Raw genomic sequence first — 18,103 nt, forward strand, 5'->3', positions numbered from 1 at the left:
ATCCTCGAGGGTCTTGCTTAATTTATCCATCTTTTCTAGAAAATTCTTGAAAAACCTTATAACCGTGGTTTTGAACTCTATATCCAGTTGTTTGCTTTCCTCCATTTCTTTCATTTGTGATCTGTTTCTTTGTCTCCGCATTTTGGCTACTTCCCTGAGTTGATAGAGTGGCTTTGTGTGCTAGGTGTCCTATAGCGTCCAATGGCTGAGCCTCCCCAGTTACCCGAGGTGGACACTCTTGGTGCACCCCTTTGTGGGCTGTGTGCACAGTCTTGTTGTAATTAAGCCTTGATTGTTGTTGGTATCACTGGGAGGAACTGACCTCCAGGTCAATTGGCTGTAAGGATCAGCTGTGTCTACAATGGGAGAACTTCTGTGCTGGAGACACCCTTATGAGGCAAGACTTGCTTCATTGGGACTTTGGTGCTCACTGAGTCTGCCCCTGAGTGTGTCCCTTATGGATCTGAGGAGTTGTAATCTGGAGATCCTACTCTGACCCCTGGGTACACTGGCTCTTGGATATCCAAGGAGGTACTAATTTAGCCTCTGCCTGAGGCCACCCAGGAGGAGCTACGGAGAGATCTGCAGATTCCCCTTCTTTGTTACTCCCTAACTCTCTTTCTCAGATGTTAACACACTACTTTCGGAGGTGCCCAGATGAGGCCCAGTTGTGAAGCAGTGCAAGCTGCTGCGGGGCCTTGGGCCTTCATTTGGATGTTCTGGGTCTCATTGACTCAGTTGCAGTTTGTTAGGTAAGTTTATATTTCAGAGGACCAGGCCATTCATATGCAAAAGCCTCTGCGCACAGTTTGGATGGGGCGGAGTCTCAGGGCAGAGCAAACAGCAATGGCTTCCCATCAGCCCTGCCCTAAGAGGCCCCCGGGTCTCAATGTCCCTTGGTAATCGCTGCAAGCACCTCTGAGAGAAAGTCGCCCTCGAGTTCCGCCCGCTGCCAGACAGTTCCGTTTCTCCCCGTATGAGTCTGGGTCCCCAGAGTCTCGCCGGGAACTGGAGTTCAGAGCAGTTTGGAGCTTGTGTCTCCCTCCCACTTGAAAAAGACAGCCGCGTACTCAGTTGCCAGCCCTTTCTGCGCGCACGCGCCTCTGTACCTCTGCCTTCTGCACCTCCTCTGAGTCTCAGTGTGCTTTTCTCTTTCCTTCTAGTTGTAGAATTTCCACTCAGCCAGCCTTCCTGTGGTTCTGGATGATGTCAGTTTTGTCTTTTAGTTGTAGTTTTGAAGTTGTTGTGCGAGGCAGCAATTTCAGGTGTTTACCTATGCCACCATTTTGGTTTCTCCTGGTATCCTTTTTCTTGTATTTATGCTTCTGCTGCTAACCGTGTTAAAACTTGGAGAAAAACAAAAGCAAAACAATGACAAAAATTGGTTATCTAAAGACTCAACCCTGCCCTGACCGGTTTGGCTCAGTGGATAAAGTGTTGGCCTGCAGACTGGGGGGGGGGGGGGGGGGGGGGGGGGAGTCCCGGGTTCAATTCCAGTCAGGGGCATGTGCCTTGGTTGCAGGCACATCCCCAGTGGGGGGTGTGCAGGAAGCAGCTGATTGATGTTTCTAGCTCTCTATCCCTCTCCCTTCCTCTCTGTAAAAAATCAATAAAATGTATTTTAAAAAATACTCAAACTTGTGTGAAAATATTAATCAACAAGCTATTTAGAAAAGTAGTGTGTTAACTTTTTCTGATCTGTAATAAACTCATTTGTATGCTTTCAGTGCTCCATATGAGTTTGGATGGTGAGCACCTTCAAAACAGCAAGTTTGAGTATCAGTTTGTTATGTAATAGGATGACTTAGTCCTAAAAAACTGACTTGTGCTCTAAAGAAGGAATATTGCCCAGCTGGCATGGCTCTGTGGTTGAGCGTCGACCTATGAACCAAGAGGTCATGGTTCGATTCCCGGTCAGGACACATGCCTGTGTTGCAGGCTCGAATCCCTGTGGGGGGCATGCAGGAGGCAGCTAATCGATGATTGTTTCTCATCATTGATGTTTCTGTATCTCTCTCTCCCTCTCCCTTCCTCTCTGAAATCAAAAGAATTATAAAAATTAAAATTAAATAAAATAAAGGAATATTGTCCTAACCTTTTCACACCAGTGTTCCTCATTGTGTCCAGCAAATGCCTTACTTTGTGATCTCCTTGGGTGTCCTGGGCCTCACCCTGGGAATTCTTCTGAAGCAGAATCTCTGGATGATAGGCACAGAAATCTTCATTTTAAGTGTTTTCTCTAGGTCAGTGGTCGGCAAACTGCGGTCTGTTGACTAATGGCTTTGCCGACCACTGGGCTAGACTAAATGTTACTGTGCAGTTGGAAGCTGTGAGGATTAGGCAATTGTGGCATATTGTGTGCAAAGAGGTAAAGGGTAGTATATGACAGTGGTCGGCAAACTCAGTCAACAGAGCGGCAAACCGAGGCTCTAGGTTGTTCTTAATCACTCTTAAGTTTAAGAACTAGAACTTTTTTAGGAAGTAAATTTTGTATAAGTTGCAGTATTAGAAATTAGTAAGATTCATTCTGGCTACAATTCTGTTTCTGATAAAGAATGATAAATTTTTTCCCTCCAAGCTCAGTTGTAACTATCCCATACTGTATGGTTAGGGTAGGGTTCTGGGGTCCTTATATGCCCGTGTGTTTTGCTGGTTATATTATGGGTAATCAGCTAACGGCTTTTATCTTTTTACATCCTCCTGCTGTGCTCGCCCCTCCCCCCCCCCCCATTTCACCATTAGTTAGGAATTAATGACTTAACTGGATATGGCATTTTACTGAAATGGCTTCTGAGTTTTTTTGAGAGTTACTTCAGGATAATGAACAGGACTTTTACCAGCATCCTTGAATGACTTGTTGGAAGTTATTTCTGGCTTTCTCCATAGACCTCATGGTGAAAAGGGCTGTGTTGGGCCCTAGCAAGTGTCAGAATGTTCTCTTCCAGCAGCTGGCTCTCTCCAACCCCCACTTCCCATCCCCCCTCCTTCCTTCTTTTTAAACTTGGGGCCCACGTGATGGAATTAAAGATTTGTTCCACTCTGATTTTTAGGAAAATTCTACTTCATTGTTGAACTCGGTGAAGTCAACTGCTGCATTCATTAATTGGATTACAAATGGCTTATTGTGAAGCTACCTTTGTTCTTTTCTTCTCACCCTGAAGGAATGTGTAAAACGGGATATGTAATTTTTACAATGGATATTTTTTAGAATGGGGGGAGGCTGGCAGTTAATTTAACTCTTTGGACACACCTACAAGTTTCCCTTTATCTGTTGCCCTATAAAGAATATTATCTCATAGAACAACACATGATTTGCATTTTATAAAACCCATGATAGACTTTGTCTTTGCCCTGGGGCAAGGATATATGTATCCCCTAGGGCAGTGGCCGGCAAACTGCAGCTCGAAAGCTCTTTGGCCCCTTGAGTGTGGCTCTTCCACAAAATACCACGGCCTGGGCGAGTCTATTTTGAAGAAGTGGCGTTAGAAGAAGTTTAAGTTTAAAAAATTTGTCTCTCAAAAGAAATTTCAATCGTTGTACTATTGATATTTGGCTCTGTTGACTAATGAGTTTGCCGACCACTGCCCTAGGGACTAATTAGACCTGTGCTGTCCTATTACCCACATGTGACCTGACCATTTAAATTGATTAAAAGTAAATAAAAATTTAGGTCAGTTGAACTAGCCACATTTCAAGTACTCATTAAGCCACATGTCACAAATGATTACCATATTGGACATGGTACTAGAGATAATTCCTATCATTGCTGAAAGTTCTCTTGGACAGTCTATACTAGACTGGCCATTTTTAAAAAGAGAAAGAGGCAAATGAAAGAGCAAAATAATAAAGACCCGAATTTCTACCCTTCCTCCATAGTGCAACATTTCCTGTCTTCTTGTACTCTTCCTCCCCCCCACCCCATACAGGAAAACAAATCCATTTTATTTATTTTCAGTAGGTTTAAATCCTTGAGGGGTGCACCATTACCCGGATTCTGTGTCCAATGGCCTTAGCAGGAAGGTTGCTTCGGAATTTAGCACGAACCATGCCACTGTTTCCATGAGCACGAGTTGCCGTTCCCCAGATGACTCTGGTTTTGTTTGGTTCGCCACCAGGAGTCGCCGTGGTGTTCTTTGCTTTGTACACATAAGCACATCTCTTGCCTAGATAGAATTCTGCTTCATCTCGAGCATAAACACCTTCAGTTTTAAGAAGAGCTGTGTGCTCCCTCTGGTTCCGGAGACCCCGCTGATAGCCAGCAAAAATGGCCTTGGACCACAGCCTTCCAGACATATGTGTCCTTACAGAAGCCCTGTTCCCAGCAGCCTCCACAGGGTCCAAGATGGCGGAAAAGGCTCTTCCTGTACTCTTGATTAAAGTTCAGAAAAAGGTCTATTGTTCTGAGTGTCATCACTTTGACCTTGTTTTTTAATGTTGATTTCTGTTTCCCAGGCTGGCAGCGATGGTGAAAGCATAGGAAACTGCCCCTTTTCCCAGAGGCTCTTCATGATTCTTTGGCTCAAAGGAGTAGTATTTAGTGTCACAACGGTTGACCTGAAAAGGTAAGACGTGGTTGCGGTTATCTGAGTACATGTAGATTACTTTTTTCAGTTTGATCCTCTCCCTGTCCCTCACTTTGCTCGCCATATGTTCTCTAAAGAAAATATATTGTGTTAAAGTTCAGCTGATGTGTGGACAAATTTAACTTGTATTAAGTATTATGGTAATTCACAGTTCAGTAAATTGCATGTAGCCACTCAGTCTTTTTAGGAACTCGTTGTAGGTTTACCTTACATTGCAAGAGCAGCACCAGGAGCGAAGTTTTGGTGTGGATGCAGTGAAATCTTTGCCATTCCTGTGTAAACATGGGTCTGTGAAGAACTTTCTAAGCTGCCAGCTTCTTGATCTCAAGTTCGCTAAACACGGGGCCTATATAACCCGGATCCTTAAAGGCAAGAATATCAGATTTTAGGAGGATAAATACAGCTTGGTCTATTTTATTTAACCTCCTTTCCAGGAAACAAAATGGGATTTTTTAATAATACAATTTCCACCATATTTGGTTAAGTATTGTTGTAAAATAAGAGCAGTTATCCATGGCTGTGATGGTTCTTGCTAGTTGAAGAGTTGTTTCTAACTTTTGCCGTAGAGCCTAGGGGAGAGGGAGAAGGCTGAGAAGAGCCCTTAGGGGTAGTAAGGTCTTTTTACTGAGGAACTCCTGTTCCTCCTGAGGTGAAGAACATTCATACTTAAAAGAAAAAAGATTTAGCCCTGGCTGGTTTTGCTCAGTGGATAGAGCATCGGCCTGTGGACTGAATGGTCTCAGGTTCGATTCCGGTCAAGGGCATGTGCCTTGGTTGCGGACACATCCCCAGTAGGGGGTGTGCAGGAGGCAGCTGATCCATGTTTCTCTCTCATCAATGTTTCTAACTCTCTATTCCTCTCCCTTCCTCTCTGTAAAAAATCAATAAAATATATTTAAAAAAGAAAAAAAAAAAGAAAAAAGATTTAAATCAAAGGTTAAGAACAGTTATACCAATAGACAATCTAGGACTCAGCAATGGAAATGTAAATGTGTTCCTCTTGACACAACATGGTTTGCTGCTTATTTTTTAGCATATCAGTCACGAACAGTGTTCAAGAAAAAACTATGCACAGGCTATCACTTAATGGATGGCAGAATTCCTCTGTTATCCCTCTGGGCCCCACAGAGTGAGCATTTTGTGAGAGCTGTGAACTTATTCCCAGTTCTAGCTTAGCATTCCCTGGGACACCTGGCAGCTCCTTACAGTTTATTCCTTACTTACTGCTAGTGCACTTACTTGAAAATATGCAGACTTAGAATTTATTTATTGAAAATAAGCCATGAAATCTTCCAGGAACCACATTAGTTATGTATATGAATGTAGAGAAGGCCTTTGGGGATAGTAAGAGTTAAAACTACAGGTTCTTTGGAAGACCTAGCTCGTATCGGACAGAGCTATTGTAAGAATGAAATAATTCATGGAGTTATCCTTCGATTACTGTTTTTTTCCTACATGCATTTGCAAAGAAGTTTCCCAATATAACTTCTAAAAATAGACCATGCTGCCGGGCACACACCCTGACTGTGTCTTAAAATACATGTATTTCTCCTCTTCCATTTTTGGGTTGGAGCAAGTGAGTTGACTGCCATGCTTCCAAAAATCCTTTCAACAGCTCAATACAGTGCTTGATTGTGGTACATACCAGTAATGGTGCCATAAACGATGACCGTCTGGTTCAGAAAAGGAAGTTAACACATAATGGCTATTTCAAAATCATTGGTTTCACTTTTCATCTACAGACTTTTTAAAAGGCATTATTCCTGTAAGTTGGTTGATATTTGAGTATATGTTTAAGTGTAATGCACCCTACATGTCAAAAGTGACACATGGGCCCCCAGTGTGGCTCACTTGTTGGAGCATCGTCCTATACACGGAAAGGTGGTGGGTTCAATTCCAGGTTAGGGCACATATCCAGGTTGTGGGTTCAGTCCCCATCTGGGCTTGTATGGGAAGGCAACTAATTGATGTTTCTCACATAGATGTCTCTCTCTCTCTCTCCTCACCCTCTAAAATAAATAAAAAAAAATTTTTTTAGAAGTGACACATAGGAAGTACAATGAAAAATTGAGGGTCTCCTGTTAGAAAATACTACCACTCAAAGAAAGGTATTTTATTTCCTAGGGCTTTTTGTAAAATCAACCAAGTACACTAACATGAGAGCCTATATTTTTTATTTTTCTTTAGAAATCTTAGAGGTCTATACATATATATATTTAAAAATGGTTCTTAAGGGCAATTGAAAATATACAAGCAGTACATGATAATGAGTCCCTCCACCCCAAGTCATCAACTTCCTCTTTATACATATCATTACATTTAGAGTTGGTCTTACCCTAGCCTGTTTGGCTCAGTGGATAGAGCATCGGCCTGTGGACTGAAGGGTCCCAGGTTCGATTCCAGCCAAGTGCACATGCCTGGGTTGCTGGCCCAATCCCCAGTGGGGGGAGTGCAGGAGGCAACCGATCAATGATTCTCTCTCATCATTGATGTTTTATCTGGCTACCCCTCTCCCTTCCTCTATGAAATAAAAAAAAGAAGAAAAAAATATATTTAGAGTTGGTCTTTATCCTTCCAATCCTTTTCTATGAGTTTACTCACTTATAGTCTTTAGTTAGACTTCAAAGAGAAAGTGAACATTGGCTCAAAAAAACTGTAAAATCAAATTGTCACAGAGGAATACAGCATCCTGTAGTGAAAAGTACCTTTCATAATACAGTCTTAACTATGACTGATTATAGGAAGCTGTGTGGGAGAAAATGCCTATAGTGCTTATTTTCCTGCTTTTTTTCTGATTCATTGCCTAATTCCTCAGTGAAACGTGGTGAGCAGTAGAACTTTCCTGAGAGCTATTTAAAAACCCACGCTATGCTCTGAAAAATTATTGTTACATGACATTTCATCCATAAAAATCAAGCCAGTTCTGGCACAGTGTGACACATTCTCTTTGAATCTCAATTGGTGTTAATGACTGTGCTGGTGGTATTCATGTGCCCTGTGAAACTTGGAACGATCTCCCATCGCTTGCCTGCCCGTGCTGCCTTAATGCTTTAGTGGGAGTCATTTTTAAACCTAATTTTCTGTGCATGCTACAATTGCATTACAGAACTTTTGGATTCAAAACAGTGCCCAAGCTTCAGGAGAAATTTAGGTTTTACATCAACCACCATTTGAACAAAAACTTCAGATAAATAAGTGAAAATACTAAAATTTGGGTCGAATGTTTAAAGATGTTATCACATGTTGTCAAAGGGGAGCAACCGTGCACAGTAGCAAGTATCCGGGGTAGAGACCTGGCTGTGTTTGGAGAGAGCCCTGGAACCTTGGGCAGGCGTCTCATCTGGGAGGTCAGTTGTCTCATTTTTAAATTCAGGAAAAAGGAAGGGAAACATTAACATTTCTTCAGTGTATTATGTGCTAACCATTGTTCAGGGTACTTCTTACTACTCTCATTAAAGCATTTTCAGACCTGCTACTGAATGTCATTCATTTTTTTTTTTTTTTTTTTTAATAACACTGCTACTATAGGGTCTTTCTGGCTGACAGGTTCCTGGCAGCGACCAAGATCTTTATTTGAAGACTTACACTATCTTCATTACGCCCAGAAGTTCCTAAATCAGAGAGTAGCATCTTTAGAGCACAGATAAACCTGAGATGTAGGCAAGGAAGAGAAAGAAGAAAGTATGAGAACAGGGAGAGGCAGAGAAAGAAAGAAAAAGAAAGAGAAAGAGAAATTGAGACACTGACTTGGCAATAGCTGGGTGTGGCCATATTTTGTCACATACTTGCTGGGGTAAACTCTGGTTTTGAGAAATGATAACTTTTAAGAAATTAACTTTATTGTAAAAGCAGTGATTTCTGCTATATTACTAGTGAGTAAGATCCCCCTCCATGGTATTTTCTGAGAAGAGAAAGTAAATTGGAGACCACTTTTTTAAAAGTCTGAGAAATACATGTTTCTATTTCCTCATCCCCACCTTAAACACTGAAACTATTTCCTACTTTGCAATGTCATTACTGATTTTGTTTCAAATGTCAACATACCAAATTGTAACATATTATGTGAGTCAGACCCACATGTAAGTTGCCATAATAATGGCATAAAGGTTTAGAAGATTATGGTAGTTTAACCTTCCACACTTTAGTAATAGTTTAAGGTGTTACAAATGAAATGATAAAACTATAGTTCTTATAAACTCAGAACAAAATCTGATTTCAAAATAGATTCCTCACATAGTTTGTTTTCATTATCATGTCTCTAACTTTCTGAAAACTGCTTTCAGCAAGTTGAGAGGTCAGTTTATTTCCAGGTAGTTCTTCAGAAACAGCCGTGTGAGTGAGACACACAGAGACTAAATGGGATGGAACAGGCCAGCCTTTTAGAGACATCATCAATTTCCTACTGCTGGCCAGTCGGGAAAGGACAAACCCCATTCTTCCCCTTTGTAAATTTGATCTGAGTTACAGGAAGCCCTGTTAATCCTAACAATTCAAGATATATGTCTCACCAATGCATCCTGCATCATGTATATCCCTGCACACACGTGTGTGTGTGAAAGAGAGAAATACACAGAGACAGTCAGACAGCGGGAAAACTTGCCTGCCAGTGGCTTTATGTTGTTTTTCAAGATAATTTCAAAGATGATAAATTGTTGATAAGCTGTTGAGGCCACTAAGAGCTGAATTAGGAATATGTTAGTGAATATTTTTCTAATTCTGTTATTAATATAAACTACTTGTAAACTGTGCTAATAAAATCTGTTAAGGATTATAGAAGCTGTACTTGAAACCTTTTCATGGGTGCTGTTTTGTTTAAAAACAATTGCCCCACAAACCAACATTGAAGTAGACAGACAGATCAGCAGTATACCACACTGAATCAAAATAAATAAATCCTTCAACTGATTTTGGCACAGATAGACAGATGCGTGGTAACTAGGATCTGGTGTGTGTCTTGGTGAGTCCACAATCTACTGATTCAGTTAGTGGCTTTACTATTAGAAAGTAGCAAAGCTAGTGAAGAGTCATTAATAGGAGTAAATTGAAATAAATAAAGGATTTGTGATGTTAAATTGTTTTTGCTTATTTGCTTTGTAGTGTCCAGTATTCTCTTGACTTCTGTGAATTAATATTGTGTCTTGAAACTCAGCACCTTCAAAAGGAAAGTGGAAGTTCTACATACTTAGTATTTTTTTCTCCATTTTGTGAGTCAACTAATTAGAGACAGGTCATCTTGAAGAATCAGCTTCAGTGGCTATGCTGCACGCCTCTTAAACTAGGCAGCTGGAACTGAGCCACCAGCCCCACGTCCCCCAGTTGTTGCAAGTGTACCCAATTAAATTTTAATTGACGTTAAGCCACTTAAGTTGCTTAAAGTATTAGCTCCTGTAAGGTTCCTCCTTTTCATTTCTTTCGTGTTCTCCCTGTTTATTGTTTGTTTGTTTCTCTTTATTTCCTTTTCTTCACCTGGGAACAAAATGGGAGAGAACAGAATATATATTTTTTTAATCTAAAATATTCCTACTATGAAAAAAAAGGTCTACTTTGATAAGTAACATTAAAAGTTAAAAAAATCCAGTCCTGGCTGGAGTGGCTCAGTTGTTAGAGCATCATCCACTGTACCAAAAGGTTGCTGGTTGATTCCTGGTCAGGGCACATACCCAGGTTGCGGGTTTGATCCCCAGTCGGGGGTCCATGGGTGAGGCAACCAATAGATGTTTCTCTCTCACATCTATGTTTCTCTTTCTCTTTTCCCCACTCTCCCTTCCTCTCTAAAAATCAATAAAACATTAAAAAAAGAATGAAAAAAAAAATCCCCCAAACATTGAAGTATATTTTTTGCTCTTATTTGAAGGCATGAATTCTGTGTACTTTGCTTTTTCTAGATATGTCACTCAAGGCAAACATTTGAATGAGTTTGAATTGTTGAATATTTATTGAAGGCGTTTCATGATATAAACCAAAGATTTATACATTTTTAGCCATTGCCTATCAGTTCAGTTTTATCTATCTCACACTGCAGTTCCTGAAATGTTAAGTGTTTGTAAAGTATCTGTAAAATGAGCCTTTGTGGGTCAAACAAAACACCTGAGATCTCAGAGTGCCAGGTGAGAACTAGAAGTTGAAGAATCTTAGATTCTCTTTGCTTGATGACTTGATACACCTTCTGTCCAATTTTGACCACTGTTTTTGTTTAACAGGAAGCCTGTAGACCTGCAGAACTTGGCTCCTGGGACCCATCCACCATTTATAACTTTCAACAATGAAGTCAAAACGGATGTAAATAAGATTGAAGAATTTCTTGAAGAAGTCTTATGCCCTCCCAAGTGAGTATCAAAGAAAAGTGCATGGAAATTCTTCCATCTCTTTAAAGCTTTGTCTTGACTGGTACTTGAATTAAATTTTCACAGTGTTAAGTTGGAATGACTAGGACTTCTCTTCATCCTATATAATAAAAGGCTAATATGTAAATTGACCAAACAGCAGAACGACCAGTTGCTATGACTCGCACTAACCATGAGGGGGCAGACACTTAATGCAGGAGCTGCCCCCTGGTGGTCAGTGTGCTCCAACAGGGGGAGTGCTGCTCAGCCAGAAGCTGGGCTCACAGCTGGCGAGTGCAGCCGTGGTGGCAGGAGCCTCTCCCGCCTCTGCAGCAGCCCTAAGGATATCCAACTGACATCCCCCGAGAGCTCCTGGACTTTGAGAGGGCACAGGCTGGGCTGAAAGACACCCCCGCCTGAGTGCATGAATTTCGTGCACCGGGCCTCTAGCTTATTATAATTAATTCTACACAGATGTCAGAATTGGCTCTGGCTAGGCCAATAGCCACACTAAGAAAGGTAGGAATCTGATTAGGTAGGAAGCTGTAGATGACATGGTGTAAGTAGGTTTGGGGCATGTGAGATAGGTCAGGGAAGACTGGCTATCTGAGGGATATTGGTTCCAAGTTGAAAGAGAAGTTTAGGGAGGAGAAAAGATGGGGAAAGACCAATTTAAACTGAACCGAGCCAGGATGTATAAGCAGGTGTGTGGTGCAGGTTGCTGGGGATTTCTTACCAGGTCATTTCAAAGGGAACGCTCTGAAGCTACCACCCAAGGGAACTGACTTTTAGACTGTGTCCCTGGGATTAATTTTCTATTTATGTACTTCTTTCAGGTGTTTGTTCTAGATCCCCAGGTCCTACATGGTTAACAGTTTTGTAGTTCTGTTTCCTATAATGTAAAGTGCAGTTGTAGACTAGATGAACTCTCATGACAATTAGCTAAGTTGCATATATGCAGTTTTGCATCATACTGTAATCTTGGCATAGGTTTAAAGCATTACTGAATTCTTTTAAGCTTTTCCAGTTTCATTATCTTCAAAACTGAACACCTCCCCCCCCCCCCCCATCTATGCCTTTCTTGCTAGTTACCATCATTTATCTTCTATATCCAGATACATTTCCCAGGAATGGGATTATTGAGTCAGAGGTTTCCAAAATAACTAATGACTCAATATTCATTCATTCACTCACTGTGCAAACAGTTATTGGGCAACAAAGCCCTGTGGATACAATAGTGAATAAGACATAGTTCCTGAAGCACAAATATGGATGGTGGTGGTTTGGGAAAGTGAGTGGATCAACTGTAACTGAAAAATAAATGATTAAATGGCGAAAAAGAAAGAGAGTGCAATCAGGAAAGGCTTTAGAGATACTTGAATTAAACTTTAATTTAAAAAAAGTGGCATTCAGCAGGTGAGGGAAGGAGTGGCAGTCATTCTAGGCAGAAGAATAATTTTGTATCTATAGTGTTTCTTTTGGAGACCTGAAGGTATCTAACCCATCTTCCATTGTGAACAGAATTGGCCTCTGTTTAGCAGAATTGGCCTCTGTACTAGCTTAAAATTTCATTTTCTTAGTCTTGTATTATAAAAGCTTATCCTCTGCCTTCCTTCCTGTTTTTCTAAGAGCTTCAAACTTCTTTTACTTCTACTTAGGAGTCCAAACCTTCCTTCCATCCCCAGTAAAGTTTCTTCAGACCAACACTAATAAAACTGTATCTTGACTTTTCCTCCAGACCTTGCATATAAGCAGAATACCAATAAATCCAAACTAGGATCTTTGTATTTGCAAAATGTAAATTGTAGGTTTATACATATCAGTAAGGACCATATATCCAACTTAGTAGAAATAACTTATGAAAGAATGTTACATCATAGAACCTACTAGATCCCTTTTTAATTCTTAAAAGTCTCTCAGCCCTGAGGGAAGTTCCACATTTGTCTGCTTGTCCTCAGACAGTAATGAAAGTGATCTTCCTCTCCTGTAACTGTAGATCATTGTACCAACATTAAATTATAAACAGAGGGACAGTTTGAATGACTTGCCATCCGCTGTGAAGAAACTGTATTTTGTCTGAAGTGTTTAACGTGTAAATTCTCCCAAGATAGTTGTTTTTAAAATCAGTATGCTGATACCTTTATATACCATTTCAGTCAAATGGACATCTTATATTTTCATATAGTCTTCTTCCGTAACAGCAACAACAACAAAAGTAATTTTTATTAGACCTTCTTATTGTTTTTCTCAGAGGAAATGGTCATTAAGATAATAGATCTAATATCAGCATATTCTGGTTTCTTGACCTCCAGTCCTCTGTAAGACATCGGTTTTTGAATTGGACCATGGAAATAAACATTTTCACTTTCCTTTTTATATATAGAAACTTCAGCCTCATTTTGTCTGGATGTATTCATACAGATACTTTAACCAGAGATAGTCTTTTCTTTCAGTTTAAGTAACTTAATTTAAAACTTGGAGATCTTTCTGTTATACAGGGTTCACAGTGTGCTAAATTCTCTCTAAGGGTAATTTCTTTGTTTTTATGTTGTAGCTTATAATCTAAAGAGAGTTTCTAAATAGTTTTATAATTCACTTAATTTAGAAAAGGAGTGTTTTTGATGTTGCTAATACCTCTGCTGTTATTAACTAACGTTCAAGTACCATTATGTGCCTTGTGTACAGTGCATTATGGGTTATTTTGTGGATTATCTCAATCCTCTCAAAGACTTTATGAAGAAACCGAAGATGAGTAATCCAAACAATTTGTCCAAGGTTAATGGTGGCAGAGTTGACGTACTTACTTCCAAAGCCAGGTCTATGTAACTTCAAAAACCCATGTTTCTCCTATTGCCTTCTTTCTGATTCTCATTTCGTTGAGTTTGACTTTTATAAAAGACATAGAATGTGTCTTCAAGTGGGATTGTGCTTTAAAGAGTACCAAATTGAAGGCTAGCTCGAGCTTAAAGGGAGGGTCGAAGAGAAATCCTAGAAAATTTCCTTTACTCTGATGAGCAGGTTGGACTGAAGGTGGTTGTCAAACTGAATTTAATGAGTCCTTTTTAAAAAGTAGATGAGCTTGAACTTCTGAGGAGCTTTTGTTTATAGGCATTGCAACAGCATGTTTGCACTGGGAATTCCTTCCCTTCCGTGGGCGCTGCGACTCGTAATGTGAACGGCTCAGCAGGCAGCACAGTGGTCTCTGTCACGCAGAATTGTGTTGAGAGGAGGACTAGGAGGAGGCGGGCTCCTGGGACTGAGGCATGCATTCCTCCCCCTTTCCTTCATTGTTCTGTGGCATTCAGGGACCATCCCTCTCACTGTCATTTAGAACAGGTAGACCTTCAGGTCCTTAACTCTGGCTGCTCCTCCTCACAAAATGGTAAGCCTTCTTGTTTCCAAATAGGATGAGGCGAAAAGGCAGCATTGTTCTACAAGCTGGTAGACGAAAATCTAGCATTTCTAATAAATGGTTTTGGCATTTGATGATAATGAGAACAGAGTGTTTTTATGTGAGCACTTCTGATTTAGTCATGACAAATATAAATACAGGCAACTGTCTATTCTAGAGTTGTTTTGAATTTACAGACTAACGAAAAGCTTAAATCAAGCAGCTTTTGCTGGTCACTGTAACTATAGGTTTTAAGAAGAAACTTTCTCTTTTTTCTTCTATGGGGAAAGTGTTCATGTTTTTGTTTTTAGTTTCCCTTGCTTGAATGAAGGAACTACTTTGCCTCCTCCATCCCACCCCCTGCCCAAAAAAAGCTTTGAAACTTGGAATTTTAACTAAAGCAGGACTGTACACTTGGCTAACTTACTGATAAAAGGATAGAAGGATAGAGGAAGCTAGATACTTTTGGAGAAGAGCTCTCAAAGGTATTATGAAGCCTTTTTAAAAAATGAGAAATACAGGCAATGAAAGTTGAATTTATTCACCTGGAAAGTTGATGAATATTCTTTTTTAAAAAATATACTTTTATTGATTTCAGAGAGGAAGGGAGAGGGAGAGAGAGTGTTAGAAACATCAGTGATGAGAGAATCATTGATCGGCTGCCTCCTGCACGCCCCCTACTGGGGATCGAGCCCGCAACCTGGGCATGTGCCCTTGACAGGAATCGAACCCGGGACCCTCCAGTCCACAGGCTGACGCTCTATCCACTGAGCCAAACCAGCTGGGGCTGAATATTCTTTTGGGATCCTCCCCTGTGACCTCCAGATAAATACCCTCAAGACTGAGGACCCAGCCTGGCCGGTGTGGTTCAGTGGTTGAGCGTCGAGCTATGAACCAGGAGGTCAGGGTCTGATTCCCAGTCAGGGTACATGCCCAGGTTGTGGGCTTGGTCTCCAGTACGGGGCATGCAGGAGGCAACCGACAAATGATTCTCTTTCATCATTAATGATTCTATCTCTTTCTCCCTCTCCCTTCCTCTCTGAAATCAATAAAAATTTATTAAAAAAAAAAAAAAGACTGCCGAAACCGGTTTGGCTCAGTGGATAGAGCATCGGCCTGCGGACCGAAGGGTCCCGGGTTCGATTCCGGTCAAGGGCATGTACCTTGGTTGCAGGCACATCCCCAGTGGGAGGTGTGCAGGAGGCAGCTGATTGATGTTTCTCTCTCATTGATGTTTCTAACTCTCTATCCCTCTCCCTTCCTCTCTGTAAAAATATCAATAAAATATATTAAAAAAAAAAAAAAAAAAGACTGAGGACCCAGCGCTGCTGTCTGTGTAGTTTACCTCCACCTTTCTCCTCCCTCTTCCCTTGGGGGCATTTTCCTTGTCTCTTAAGTTCCAGGGGCCCTTCTTTTGCCTCTGTTACTTGTTTCCTGAGCTGATTTCTTCTACCTCTGTGATTTTCTTTTCTTTTCTTTTTTAAAAAAACATATTTTATTGATTTTTTACAGAGGAAGGGAGAGGGGTAGAGAGTTAGAAACATCGATGAGAGAGACACCGATTCAGCTGCCTCCTGCACACCTCCTACTTGTGCCCGCAACCAAGGTACATGCCCTGGAATCGAACCTGGGACCTTTCAGTCCGCATGCCGACGCTCTATCCACTGAGCCAAACGGTTAGGGCTACCTCTGTGACTTTCTAAATAAACTTTCTCTTACAAAAAAACAAAGTTAAATTTATAAGGATAATTTAATAAGCTGTATAACCAGACTTTATTCTTACATTAGTACGAGAAAGGAGAAAAGATATGAAATCTTTCCTAAAATGATGGAAATATTATTAGCTAGTCTACCATTAATACAGAGTAAAGGACTAATCTAAAAGTCTAAATACCCTGGATGCTCATGTCCATTCTATGGTTGACACATAGCCTTTTATTAACTAGTTACCTTCCTTTTGTTAAATGTTAAAATGATTGTTACAATAATTGAAAATTATTGTTTTATCAAGCTATCTGCTAAAATTAATAATTGATGACTTAATAAAATCCAGTGTTGTGTTTTTTTTTAATATGTTTTTAAAATATTTTTACTGAGTTTAGAGAGGAAGGGACAGAGATATAGAAACATCAGTGATGAGAGAGAATCATTGATTGGCTGCTTCCTGCATACCCCCTATTGGGAATCAAGCCCACAACCTGGGCATGTGCCCTGATGGGAATCAAACCATGACCTCCTGGTTCATAGGTCAACACTCAACCACTGAGCCACACTAGCCGGGCTTATTTATGTTTTAACAACACTGCACCTGAGGAGAGGAAATACGTGTGTTTTAGTTTGGGAAAACTTTTAATTAATCCAGTGACTTTGGGGCTGGAAAATAATTCCTTTTAGGCAAAATGAAACATTGAGATGGTCTCTTGTAGCTGTAGTATTGTATGCACATACACTTAATGGTTTGTCTTGGAAGGGAAAAACAGGGCATGTTTAAGCCGCTTTAGAGACAGTGTTTTTAAAAAAATTTAATAGCGTCTATCTCCATATGAATGAGGATATGCTGATTGACAGTCCTTCATTCTTACCTGTTCATCAAAACAGACCTCTACTAAGTGTGCTAATATAGAAATGCTCATCATTACATCCCAACACTTAGTACAGTGCCTGACACATAATAGATAATAATTAGAATAAGTGTATATGTGTATGTATGAATAGTGAATATATACACGATCTGTAATGTAAGCCTGCCTTCCTGTAAGTTATTTTGAGAATTATGAAGTTTACTTCAGTAGAAAAAGTTGGTACAGCTAAATATTGGTTGGGGAAAAGAAGACTAATTTTGGAAACTTGGCTAGAGAAGGACATAAATGTATTTGGGTAGGCACTTAGGTTCCTTGCACTATTTTTTTGTTGGAATGAGTCAATGAAGGTACTGTATTACCAGTGGGGAAAGCATGTAAGTTGGAAGTTGGTTGTTTTTGTAGTCAAGGGAAACCCAGGGATGTTGAAGAAGGGATTAACTGTTACAGCTCAGCAGGGAAACAAAAAGTGTGTGTGTGTGTGGGTAAGGTTTTCTATAGATAGGAGGGAAAAACAAAAATACGTAATATATATCTGTATATATAAAAGCTTGGAAGAAATTAATTTACTATAATTGTCCACTAAAAATACTTATTTAAATAATTTTGTTTATAAGAGAAATCTTTAAGCTTAAAAATTGAGAGATATTAACAAAGAAAGATAGCTTGAACATATAGATGTTCCATAGATATTTTATATTCTTCTTGCCCATATAGTATACTGTGTCCAATTTTTATTTATTTATTTATTATTATTTTTTGAATTGATTTCAGAGAGGAAGGGAGAGAGAGATAGAAACATCAATGATGAGAGAGAATTATTGAATGGCTGCCTCCTGCAAGCCCCCTACTGGGGATTGAGCCTGCAACCCAAGCATGTGCCCTTGACTGGAATTGAACTCAGGACCCTTCAGTCCACAGGCCGACGCTCTATCCACTGAGCCAGTGGTCGGCAAACTCATTAGTCAACAGAGCCAAATATCAACAGTACAACGATTGAAATTTCTTTTGAGAGCCAAATTTTTTAAACTTAAACTTCTTCTAACGCCACTTCTTCAAAACAGACTCGCCCAGGCTGTGGTATTTTGTGGAAGAGCCACACTCAAGGGGCCAAAGAGCCGCATGTGGCTCGCGAGCCACGGTTTGCTAATCACTGCACTAAGCCAAATCGGCTAGGGCTACTGTGTCCAATTTTTAGAAAATATGTTATTTCTTGCATTCAAAATA

General features: G+C 40.3%; 2 protein-coding genes across 2 annotated transcripts in view; one reads left to right on the plus strand and one right to left on the minus strand.

Moving 5' to 3' along the window:
- CLIC4 (chloride intracellular channel 4) overlaps positions 1–18,103 on the plus strand; it is a 65,679-nt gene that overhangs the window by 31,128 nt on the left and 16,448 nt on the right. The window contains exons 2-3 of the mRNA XM_080654978.1: positions 4,453–4,562; positions 10,784–10,909. Of these exons, the coding sequence (XP_080511104.1) occupies positions 4,453–4,562; positions 10,784–10,909 (236 nt within the window). The remainder of the gene's footprint in view (positions 1–4,452; positions 4,563–10,783; positions 10,910–18,103) is intronic.
- On the minus strand, positions 3,961–4,293 carry LOC308241500 (large ribosomal subunit protein eL33-like; the record flags this gene model as incomplete). The annotated part of the gene is made up of 1 exon (XM_080654979.1): positions 3,961–4,293. The coding sequence occupies one exon, from the start codon at positions 4,291–4,293 to the stop codon at positions 3,961–3,963; it is 333 nt and encodes a 110-aa protein (XP_080511105.1).

Source organism: Plecotus auritus, assembly GCF_963455305.1.
Source record: "Plecotus auritus genome assembly, chromosome: 2".
Lineage (NCBI taxonomy): Eukaryota > Metazoa > Chordata > Mammalia > Chiroptera > Vespertilionidae > Plecotus > Plecotus auritus.